Consider the following 13,005-nt stretch of genomic DNA (forward strand, 5'->3'; position numbering starts at 1 on the left):
CCAGTCTATTACAATGTTGAGATTTATATACTAAAAAATTTGTTGACCTTAGTCTATACAAGAAATAAGAAAGAAATAAATAAAAATGATAATGTCAATAAAATATTTGTTTTTTGTTTGATTTGTAGCTAGCTATATTGTTGAACTCGGTAATTAGTATTTTTATCAAAAAAATCATTGGTGATTATTGTAAAGTCTGCTAACCTTTTCACCTTTTTTGATCAACTTTTGTTTTCTTTGTTTGCTGCTTTAATCTTTTGTTGCTCCTCGAAGTTTATTTTTTATTCTATTACTTTTCTGTACAAAGTAAAGGAAATGAATTGTAATCGTGAAAAAAATTAGGTGCTAAGCTGGAAATATCCATTTTGAGCAACCGTGAATTTGACAAGTTTCAGCGTAACGTCGTGCATTCAACAATAGGTAGTGGGGGGTCTGCTTATATCGATGTTTTTCTATGGACCGTTAAATTAAAATTAATAAAAATAATCCTAAGGTTCCAGTTTGTAAAAAAGAATACTTAAGGTATAGTATAGAAAATATAAACATTAATTTTAAGAATTTTTCAAGATTACAATTCAATTAAAGCGCTTGTAACGACCTGGTGATTCTTAATCACCAGGTTTCATTTAGATCATTTAGATCAATGGTTACCATCTCACATATATTACTTACGCTAGTTACCCTCAGAAAATAAGTTTAAACTTAAATCATGTTGTTTTATTCCTGTCCACTTATTATCTTCATCATATGGAGGAACAAGATCCTACACGCTCATTGGCTAAAATAAAAGGTATTGATGACTGAATTTTTGGCACACCTGGCATTTTTGGTACTGTGGATCTTTATCAAGATCTAGATAGACTTAAATGGCCGAGCGGTCTAAGGCGCTAGTTTTAGAACGTTGGACTGTTTAGACTTAGGTTGCGGGTTCGAATCCAGGCAGCGGCAGTGTGAACAATTTATAATTAAAAATGGAAGTGCAGAATTGATCACATTGTCGTCGCTTGGATAAGAACGAAGTAACCGACTCCACCCACATCAAAAATGTAATTGTAAATATGTTTGTAATGGAATAAATAAAGATTAACAAATAATGATGTGGGTGGCCTCTGTGATTAGGCATGCGTCACAAAAACGGAGGTTAAACCCCCATTATTATTATTATAGATAGACTTGAGTTATTCGATGTTCTGAATCTTGTATAGATTCCAGATCATTGCCATTTACGTACATTTCGTACGCTCTTGAATAATTATGAACGGTTATTTTAACATTTTAAATTGCTATAATTTTCGAAAAACATATGAGGTTTTGAAAATATTTTGTTGGTGTTTACTGGTGCCAAAGTTAAATATTGTATCTGCTTTTAGTAATCTAAAAAATTGACCAGAAAGAAATCATTTGCTAGGTTTCGCGATTCCTATTTCTGTAGACTTGTAAACTATCTGAACAAAATTCTATTGAATTTCCTACTTTTTTTCAAAGATAAATTGTATATTTACTTTTCTCGCAAATTATAGTGTTGGCACAGGTAAGTAATCAAAATTTGAAAATAAACTGTTTTTAAAATTAATATTTTCAGTTATTCAAGCGGTATTATTTCTTGTGGAATTTGCAAGTTTCGTTTTACCAATGATATGCAATTGTTGACAGATAAATAACGTTTATAATATACTATTTCTAAATTTAATTCAGTAATATCGAATTTTGCTTTAATTCTGGTTGATACAGTACGCATTTAAAACAACTCATGAAAGTTTTAACTTTAGATTTTCAAAGACATTCCCTCCATCTATAGTTCTATAAAATTTGCGTGATGCGCAAAGATTAAAAGGAATCTCGTATTGATCTCAAAATAATCCAGTTGAATGTAGAATCCTAAAAGTGTCTTGTTTCTTTTCAGTCTCATCTCGTATAGTCATGAACAATTTGGTCACGACCTCGTCTTGAATTCGTGAAGTGACGTGTTCTGGATGTGTACCATTAAAACTGCGGATTTCTATTTGACATAAACTTACCCCTTTTTCGTATTTTTATTATTGTATTTCTTGGAATTTTGGGACTACGCATGAAAAATATAAAAGTAAATATCTTTTATTTAAAGGTATCCAATATTTTCTAAAAATCCGTCACTGTTAAAATACGCAATGATGATAATAATATAATCATATTATTAAAAAATAAACAACAATACGCAATTAATTCGTTTATTACACAAAATGATAAAAATATAAACGAACTATATATGAAATGAAAATAAAATCAGTTTTATCGTTTTTTATTGAAAATCACATTAATTACATTGAATTGTTATAAATAATACATTTTATTTATTTAAAAAAAATATATATTTTATTTATGAACATTGATCAGTTGCATTGATCGTGTTGCTATTTATAAAAAAATAGAAATTTATTTGTGCAAAACAAATTAATTTTTTGCAAAAATTTATGATGCCTACAACCATTTAGTAACTATATGAGTTGAGATGAGATCCATTATTAAAAAAAAAGTTTTTAATTTGAATTTTTGTATTTTAAGTCAGTATTAGGGTTGTCAACCATCCTATATAATAAACTAGCTGTTACCCGCCCGCTTTGCGTGGCGTAAAATATACCCGCTTTGCTGGGCAACATTCCCACTTGCACCCCTCCCTCCACATTTCCTCGCGTTGGATAACATTTTTGTAATGTACACGTCATGCTCTTTTATTTGATACCCCACTTAGGTATATTTGTAAATATTCGATATTTCCTTCCCACTTTCTCGCTACACCTTTCTACCCTCCGAAGGTTAAAAATATTTCTAAATGTAATTTAAAACATTCTGACCAAGTTTTGAACTATTAAAAGCCATAATTTAAAAATATGAATTTTTTATTCATGAACACCCCCGCAACCCCCCCTTGTGGGTGGAATTTCGTAAAATCCGTTCTTAGCTGACCTCTACTTGGCAAAAGGAATATTCCTGCCAAATTTCAAGTCTCTAGGTCTTATAGTTCCAGAGATATCGTGATGAGTGACTATCTATATAGATCTATAGAAAGTCTCTTATATATATATAGATAATAATTCAAAAATCTATAAAAACACGCTTTTGTAACTAGCCTAAACTAAAAAAGTAGAAAATAATTTCTAGAAGCTAAAAAAAATAGAGCTATGAATAGCGGGGAGTGGTAAATTTTATTATTGTAAATATTTTATCGACAGATGTTGGTATAGGTAAAACATCTTCAACCCCACGCTTTTTTACGATAAAATGTTTTTTTTCTTAACCTCATGATGGCTTTTGTCCCATATATTTGACAAAATATTTTACAACCGTTGACCACAATTGGCAGATGGAAAAAATTTTGTTTTTCTTAAATTTTGAGTTGAATATTATTGCTACCCGATAATTGGAAAGTTAAAACTAAAAGTTAACTTAAGAGTTTTTCAAAATTTCCCGTATATGGCACATAAAATATCATATAGTTTGTGATTTTTCGTTATTAAAAAATGAATGTCCTATATTTTGGACAAAAGTTATCAAGTGATGTAAAAATGATCTGGTTATCGTGGCTGGTTATCAAGTGGTATACATACCAACCATAACCCTATTTTTTTTTAACTTCTATAAACTATTTTCTTACTTACAAAAGCACATTTTTTAGTTTTTAAACTATTATATATTTTCTAATTTTTAGTTTAGATAGCACCAAAATCGTGTTTTTAAATTTTTAAACTATTGTTTATTAATATTATGGACTTATCTTTTATTTGCGCTTCCACCATCAAAGATTTTATAATTACTCGTTAATCTTCAAGATGTATATTAGGATAGTTAGACAAACTTATTAAATTATTGTATCGTTAACAGTCCATGATGTGCGCAGTTTCAATTCAATCCTTAATTTTGCAGTGATACTTACGCTACATAGATACATACCAAGCTAATAAAAACGTGTTTATTATAATATCCAACTATGTATATTTCGGGTAAATGCAAAATTTTTGAGTCCTTGAATTCTTCGCTGTATGTACCTACAAAATCATTCTGGAAAGGTCATCATAAAAATATCTACTATATTTATTCCCTTGTATCCATATTTTTCATAATTATAGTTTTTCTATGATTATAGGAGAATATAAAATTGACCGCTAGTTTAGACAATATGTAGCATCAGTGGGGCAAATTCCTAAATCCAAAATTAAAACACTACTATAATTTCTTAATAGAAACGATTTTATGGCTCTTTCAAAAGACAAGACATTACTTATACAACGTGTCACTAAAGTTGGGTACATATGGAAAACTTTTCTATTATAATGTTAATCAATTAGAAACAAAGTTTATTTTAAACAAATAATAAAGGAAACGATCAAGAAATCACTCCCGAAATATTTAGGAGTGTATTTAAACAATTTTGTAAAAGAACAATTACATATGTGGAATACGATTTTTCTGCTGTATTTGTTAAAAGAAAGTCATTAACAACCCATTACTACAAAAACAATTGTATGAATATCGCAATTCTTAGGTGTTTTCTTTTTTCTTAAAATTGTACAAATCATTAATCGATAAATTGTACAAATCAAATATGATCCTAATTTATTAATCATTACCTCTTAAATAATAAAGATCCTTAAAAATATACACGATTTGATTGGCACAAAGCCTTATTTTTAATTTAGTAAAAATCTGCAAATTTATCAAATGAATTTTTTTTTTATCAGATCAGAATTGAGCGCATCGGTATTTTGTGTATAAGATACTAAATAGTCTAAATAACATATTAAAAATAATTCATTTTTATTAAAATTTTAATTTTTTTGTCTATCATGTTAGATATAAACATTTATACGCGTTAAGCTGGAATTAAACCCGCAACTTTCGGCATTTCGGACCAGTGCTGCTCTAACCAATTGAGCCATTGAGGACAATGGCATAGGTAGCCATTATATATTACACTTGAATAATATATTGAACTAATCTATTTTAAAAATGTAATCAATTTTTAGGCTTTAAATTCGCAATTCGTTTTGTTCACAAATGACCTAAAGGTATAAAAAACTTAAATAAAACATAAAAAATTGCAAAACAAATTATTTTATTAACATAAAAAAAACATTATAAAAAAACAAAATTATAAACTCAAAATATTAGCATAAAAAAAGTGACATTCAAACAATGGTCTAGTAATGTACTGGTACACGTGGTACAACAGTTGGATGGTTGATATCCTCAACAATTCCTTGATGGTAGATGACAACATCTTGGAAGTACAAGTTTGGAACATAGAATTGACTTTCATCAACAATTTCACGGTCTAATGGATAACCTAATGGTAAGTTATCAATGTACCGTGCACCGGATCCTACACCGCAAGTGTACCAGAATTGTTCATCTTGTAATTCGCTGTATGAACCTTGGTATGGAGTAATAACAACAAGTACTTGGTATTGTACACCACTTTCAGAACCTTTAGGTAAAAGGAGACGTTGTGGGAAGCCACAATGAGCTTCACTATTGTCGAAGATGAATGGTTCAGATCCTTGAAGACCAAGCATTACTTTTTTGTATAAGTCGTAGTATGATGTACGGTCTTGTACAATGTGATGGAAGTCTCTGGAATCACGTACAATTATATTTTGTCCAGATTGTAAGTCGTACACGAATTTATCCAGTTCAACAAAGTTAATGCGGTTTTCAGCGATGTTAATAATGTTTCCATAACTGTCGTATTTAGGTCCTAAGTATAAACGAACAACAACTTTTGATGTTTTGTCGCTGGAGACGTTGATTTTGTAGTTGAATGGTTTGTGGTTAAGACGTAATTGTCTGGCCTTAACAAGAACTTTTGGTACATCACTTTCAACTGTGTAATCGTTGTACAAAGCATTGTTAAGTTCAATGTTGAAATAATCAAAATATGTTACAAGTTGATCAACAAATACGCTATCGATTTTAACGCCTTGGTATACTAAGTCATTGTAGGTGTATGATGGAAGATTCTTTTTGTAGTATAAGAAGTATTCGACGATACGTTTGTAAATGCGGTAGAACATTGGATCACGTAAAGCTGTTTCGTATAATTCTAAGGTACTTGGTTGTAATTTGTAGTTGTCTAAAGGTTTGCCTGAGTAGCCCAAAAGTACTTTAGCCCATTTGATGAGATGTCCATAATAACGACGATTTACTGAATCAGCATTGCCTTGAATTAAGTTTCCAAGAATTTCAGTTCCTTCTGGAGTGTAAAGTGGTACTTTGTTTCCGCTAACCTAGAACAAAAATAAAAACATTTAAAAAAAGAATCTTCAATTAATAACCTGAGAAAATAAATTGTGAGAGCAAAATAGAAACTTTCTAATCCATGATTCAAATCAAAAATATATTCAATTATTTATATTTTACTTTGTTATTCTTTATCCAACTTTAGTGTTAGACCAATTAACAGAGGATTTTTGAAAATGAATTAGCTTACTGATGGGTAATGGGTTCGATTTCTTTTTTCTGCATATAAAAGAAACCGTGGTCATTTTTTTCATTTACCAAAAACTTACAGATATTAATTTGTAACTTGTGCTCTGTAAGGTTACTTGTAATAAATTGGAGATTATTTTAAGCTTGATTAACCATGCATTTTTCTACTGGCTTTTTTTGTAATGCAGCCCCGTTGATTATTTTTACCTTTATTTAAGGATAAAATAATGGCGAAGAAAATAGACAAAGTATATGAAGAAAGGAGCTAGTTCGAAATATAAAAATAAAGCAAAATTACTTACATCTAATACATAGCCTAAGTCAATAGCTTCAAGGATACGTTTTTCAAGGATATTCATACGTTCATATGTGTATTTTGTGTAGTCATCGTAAATGAGATCTGTGTGAGCTGGACGAATTGGGAATGGTAATCCATTTTCGTATTGTAAAGTGCAGACATGTTCAACTGGTTCATCAATATTCACCCATGGAATTTCACCTAAACCATTTGATAAACGTTCCAAATAGTAACGAGCAAGTAATTGTTGGTGTGTGTAGTAGAAAAGTTCACCACGACGATCCTTGTTTAATCCATATTCGGCACCAGTCATCCAGAATGGATAATCGGCATGGAAATAGTAGTAATACGAGTTTAAGCCAATATCTTCAGTGAAGTATGAAAGTAAGTATTGTTCTTTGTCAAGGCTTACGTATCTGTAGCTTGTGTAGTTTGCTGGAATGTAAACAACATCAACGCCATCTTCAACGGTATGAATTAAATCACCATATGGGTATTGTTCGACATTGTGGTAGTAACTTGGTACATTTTGTCCAAAGTGGTATGGTTTTTGTACGTATGATGTGTATGGTGTTTTTCCGTAGTATTGGCTTTTGATGTATGGTTTTTGTACGTAGTCTTCGTTTAAATATTGACTTTCATAGTGTTCGTTTTCATAGCCGTATGGTTTTTGTTCGTATGAAACGTATGGCTTTTGTCCGTAAGACACGTATGGTTTTTGTTCGTAGCTTTCGTATGGCTTTTGTCCGTAAGATACGTATGGTTTTTGTTCGTAGCTTTCGTATTGCTTTTGTCCGTAAGATACGTATGGTTTTTGTTCGTAGCTTTCGTATTGCTTTTGTCCGTAAGATACGTATGGTTTTTGTTCGTAGCTTTCGTATTGTCTTTGTCCATAATAAGGTTTGTCTTGGTAAACTTGTGATTCGTAGTAGTTTGGAACATAATCATAAGATTTGTAAGATGGGTATTGTCCATAAATTGATGATTTTTGTACATATGGGTATTGTCCATAGATTGATTGTTGACCATATGGGACTTGTCCATAAACAGATGATGGGACTTGTTCATAGTAGTGTTTGTTGATCAATGGTTGAACGTAATCTTTTAAGAATGATGGCTTTTGACTGTAATAGCTGTTTGTTTTGTATGGGTATTGTTGATATTGTTGACCGTAATATGGCACATCACCATAGTATTGTTGATTTTTTACATCGTATCCAAAGTATGGCTGTTGAACGTAGTCTTTACCTTGGTAAATATCTGATTTGTAACCACTGATGTAGCTCTTGTCTTGGTAGATTTCTGGTTTGTAGGTTTTAGCACTTTCAAGGAAGCTAACTAAACGTTGTTGTACTTCTGGTTTTAAGTATGCAAAATTTTGTTGTTTAAGTTCTTGCGCTCTTTTAATAACTTCATGATTGACGAAGTAGTATGGGTAGATTTCATATGGTGCTGGTAAAACTAATCCACGACAATCTGGACGATGGAGTACAGCGACGGTTAATGCATATACGTACATACCAGGGTTGATATATTGACGAGCCCAACAGCATACTTTGTAGAATGTTTCGTAGGTATTGGCGTAGTACATTAAATGGAAAAGTGCAATAACTTGACGACGGTGAACTTCATTGTACACAGAGAAAATTTCTTTGTGTGGCAAGAGTCCAATGCGGTAAAGTTGAATGAATTCTTTTACAACAATAGGTTTCTGTAACGAACAATTGCGTTAGAAAAGTATGTAATTAATTATGTTAAAAGGTATTTGCATGTTACTTACTGTGAATAAACCAATATTTGCTTCGATGTCAAATGTGTTTGCAATTTCCACTTGGTCCTTGAATGAGTTTGGTTGATGTACATGACGGAGAAGCCTTAAGAGATCTTTTTGTCTTTGTAAAATTACTTTATCCGCTGGAAAAAAAATAAAAAAATGACTGGTTTTTGAATAATTATGTAAATGCTTTGTTCTAAATGAAACCATTTTTGATATTTAGGGCGATTTTTAAACGATATTTGAGAAAAATACTTTAAACAAAAAATTTTCTTTGTACATTTGCCTCATTAAATTAAATTTAATCTAAATTTTAGGTGAAAGAGAATGCCATTTTAAACATCAATTAATGGCGAGTGATGTTAAGCCATTGAACAAGGCATGTTTTTACATGTTTTTTTTTCGAGAGTAATTTTTCAATGGTATATAATAATTTGGCGTTAAACTGTATTTGTGTTTGAAATGAAATCTTTACACTTAAAAAAAACTAACTGAAAATTCGCTATTAACGATTAGAGAATATAATTTTTTTAAGTTCGCGGTAACAAAGTTGGTAAGCTCAGCTAATTTTGCGAAAAACTTCGGTTTTCTCTGATTGAACAAAAATTTTTATTTTCTTCCACAATCAGAATAATAGGAAATTCGAAACTAACTTTTCAAAATAGAATAATTTATGATCTTTCGTAAAATAATATTTTTAAGATGAAACTTACCAATTTTTCCATGTATACCACGATAGACTGATTGAGTTGGAACTGGTATGCGTGTTGGAATTGCTAAGGCAAGACCACAAACTCCAACAAGGAGTGCAATTAAAGCAATCTTCATTGTTTTCAGTAGATGTTCCTTAGATCCAATGTATGAGGACTACACAAAATCTGAGTCTGCCTTCTCCAATTTTGTTTCCCATTTTATATACAATTTTTTCAATTAATCTGCATAACCTTTACTCCTCCCACTGATGAAGAATTAAACTATAATAAAAATTAGGTATATCATTAATAAAAAATAATGCGTTGCTATGTGAGTCTAATAAAAAATTCCGATAATGTTTTGCATTTTTTTCAATTAAAAAAAAAAATTAGCCGATATGTGTTTGTAAGTTTATATTATTATTTTGCACATAGTCACCGAGAGATGATTGTTGACCTTTTGTAAAGTGATAGTATTGTCAAAATAATTCTTAAAGGTGATAATAACAAATCAAATATAAAAAAAAATTATGTTTTGACTAAATCATTTTTTATTCTAGAAGTTGAATTTCATTTCAAAACTGTGCCAAACTAGATTATTTAAAATTGAGTTAAGAAGCTTAAACTTAGGTATAATATATCATTGAGAAATGTCGAAAACTAACACCCTTCTTCAAGTTAAAATTAATCAAAATGCATTTTTTTTACAATAATAAAATACAAATTTTTATTTTATAGCAATAATTTGTAAAAAGACAAAGAAAATTTTCTAATCAATTTAAATTTCTTAACAAAATGATCGCATGATAATAATGTTATAGATATTTAAAAAAAATTTATTCTGGACTTCATGAAATATCAATAATTCGCAAAATTCAAAATAAAGTCAATTATATTTGCCGTAAAGTAATTTAATTTCAAGGCAAATTTTGGCTATTCAAAGTCAGACTTGGAATTTCATACATTAATCATTATAAAAGAGCTAAAAGTGTTTTGTATTTTGAATAAAAAATTTTATAATATATTGTTTCTGTTAAAGTCAATTTTTAAAACTCATTTGTTGATGTTGGCGTAGGGAAGTTTTATTTGGATTTAAAATATTCCCTATATTGTCTGCAGTTGTGAATTATTTTCTTGGGGGTGTGCAGGTGTTCTTAGATGTTATGTCTTCTATTGTGCTGATTTCTAAATTCATTTATTTATTTTATTTTTTTTGTGGAATGTTAAATAAACGAATAGTCATTGATATCGATGCTGTGTATCTGCTTTATGTACCCTCTATTAAATTACTCAACGAATTAATATCGTTATTTTTCATAGTGATATTGGTCACCATTTTCTTAAGATTGATGATGATAAATTTGTTAATCTGTATATTCCAATTTTCTTTTGATCAAGACAAAACTATTTTATCGTAAAATATTTTTAGGAACACCGTTTTGATATGTTTTTTTCAAAATATTTCAAGGGACATCATTCACGATTAGAAAAAAGCTGACGACAGAAAAATTAATTCTCGGTTTCAAAATTGATCCATAGAAAGGTGGAAATTTTTCGATTATTATAACAATGAAATATTTAACGTAAATAAAGCTGTAGAAAATAAAGACCACAATTTATCAATTTAGAAAGAAGACTAAAATTAAAATTTACGCTATATTCCTGGTTCAAATGTTCTTCATATATTTTTTTGAAGATAAAAAAAATAAATATATTTACAAAATTTTTAATGTATTAATATGTGTTTTATAAAAAAATGATGCTCAATTTGGAGTAAAATTTTTCTTTGTGAATAGGCCCGTTTTATTATCAAGTATTTTATTTCATTGACAAAAGAAAAAAAAATTTTATATGAAAATGTTAATCATTCATTATAAACGTCAAAATTATATTTATTTCAATGATTTTCATTTGTATAGGAAATTTTTATCTATAGATTTATCAATTTTACTCTGTATAAGAATTTGTGAATAAAAACAAACTGGGTAGTTGGTACAATAGGCTTGGATTATTTCTACAAAAATAAATTTGATCAAACTGTGTTTCTGTTGTATCATCAAAGCCGCATTATGATTAAAGTACCAAAAAAAAAATTTGGAAAATTTAAATAGACATTGATAAAATTAGGAAATCTTCTTCGCATTAATCGATAATTTTACTTTCAAAATGTACAAAAGAGTTTTTTTTTGGCAGGATCTGTAGGTTTCTGGAATTTCTTAGTTGGATATCTTTAATTGGTACTGATATAATATAAAATAAAGATTGCTATGTTAGACTAAAACAAAATACAATGGGCTGAGTATATATATATTTGCACTCCACGCTTTGAAAGAAATAAAAACTACCGAGTACTTCTATTTTATCTAGGGTATTTTTCACTTTCACCATCTATATAACATCTTTAAAAATTCGAAGCATTCATCATGCACACTTTCCTTGTTACGTGTTTGTTGTTTTAGAATAAACGATCTTTATACGTTTAAGTCGTTTCAGAATAAACGCTATTTATGTGAGCTACCAAAAGCGGTGTAGAAAATTGAAAAGATTCTAAGAAATTGGTAAGACTATAAGTTAAATTAATATTCTATGATTATTAAATCTTTTTGTGATATAAAAAGGGTCAAAAGTCAGGAGTTACATTTTTTGACGACTGGACCAAGTAAAGTTAAACATAGATGATTTAGGATTTCAGCAAGGCATTTCATTTCGAAAGACAAAACCAAAATAATTTCTGTGCCAGCGACTTTACAGCTATTTTTCAGCAACTCGACGTATTTCATGCCTCTAATTAAAAAATCAAGCTATTTTCGCTATACGTTTTACTAAGTGAATTTATTTTTATGTCTTCATTAATTGGCGAATTAAAACGTCATTCTAATCTGGAAAATTTTATGCAATTTAGGTTCAGTTCCAGTGGAGGTGTTGTATACATATAATTTTCTCACAAATAGGATATCTTTGAAACATATTATGCCAAAAATATGTAAAAATTCAAAAATATGTTTATTCTTAATCGCCTATTTCATCAAATATACCTAAAGACCATTCAAATATATATCATCACTCTTTTCCGTTGGCGTTTCAGACGGATAGAAGTGAAAGGACTTTGATAGTACAGTTCATTTCTAGCACATATAACAAACATTGGCTATATAGTCGTGTAGCAGAAACCTAAAAGCAAAATACGAACTATATGTATATATGAATCTCATTACGGATTGTGAAGGTTGTAGGTAGTAGGTAATATTTCAAATTCGTCGGTTAGTTTTATACGGTCAGTTGTTCTTTTATTGTTCATGAAATCATTAAACATGTATGAGAAAGCCTATATAGTCCTGTAGGAAAACACTTCGTTCAAACAAACGCATCGTTATGTATTTTTACCTCTATATAAAGGTTATTTTATCAATCCCAAGAAAAACAATGTGCACTTTTCACAGTTTTCAAAGGGTTCTTAAGTTTTTGAGATTATATGATTACCAAACTATATTTTTTAGCCATTCTTATTTATTAGGTTTCTATTCACTCATTTCAAAATTCCTCAAAAACAATACAATATTTTTTAAATTTAACATTTAATTTAACCTTTTTTAGAAAGGGAAGCATAATTTTGCTAAATGATCAATACATACTTGAACGACTTCACGGTTGGCTTCCTTTTGGGGAGTCTTCTAAACTTTCTCTCTACCGAACTGTTGTTGAGTGTGAAAATTAGCTTGTTATAGGTTTAGCCACTTATCCTTGTAAATTTTTTCAATAAAAATTGATTATATATGAGT

General features: G+C 29.5%; 1 protein-coding gene across 1 annotated transcript; it reads right to left on the minus strand.

Moving 5' to 3' along the window:
* Positions 1-5,113: 5,113 nt before the first annotated feature.
* LOC123296700 (allergen Cr-PI-like) lies at positions 5,114-9,426 on the minus strand. Its single transcript, XM_044878291.1, has 4 exons — positions 9,248-9,426; positions 8,541-8,674; positions 6,765-8,471; positions 5,114-6,260 (listed from the first exon to the last, which is right to left on the minus strand). The coding sequence occupies exons 1-4, from the start codon at positions 9,360-9,362 to the stop codon at positions 5,175-5,177; spliced, it is 3,042 nt and encodes a 1,013-aa protein (XP_044734226.1). The 5' UTR covers positions 9,363-9,426; the 3' UTR covers positions 5,114-5,174.
* Between the last annotated feature and the right edge of the window lie 3,579 nt (positions 9,427-13,005).

Source organism: Chrysoperla carnea, chromosome 3, assembly GCF_905475395.1.
Source record: "Chrysoperla carnea chromosome 3, inChrCarn1.1, whole genome shotgun sequence".
NCBI lineage: Eukaryota > Metazoa > Arthropoda > Insecta > Neuroptera > Chrysopidae > Chrysoperla > Chrysoperla carnea.

Bases quoted from the DNA above. Each gene is read 5' to 3' on its own strand.
- LOC123296700 (XM_044878291.1), bottom strand. From the start codon at position 9,362: ATGAAGATTGCTTTAATTGCACTCCTTGTTGGAGTTTGTGGTCTTGCC. The intron at 8,472-8,540 runs GTAAGTAACATG...TGTTCGTTACAG, and splicing joins CAAATATTGGTTTATTCACA to AAACCTATTGTTGTAAAAGA. The intron at 6,261-6,764 runs GTAAGTAATTTT...TTTTTGTTCTAG, and splicing joins ACTTAGGCTATGTATTAGAT to GTTAGCGGAAACAAAGTACC.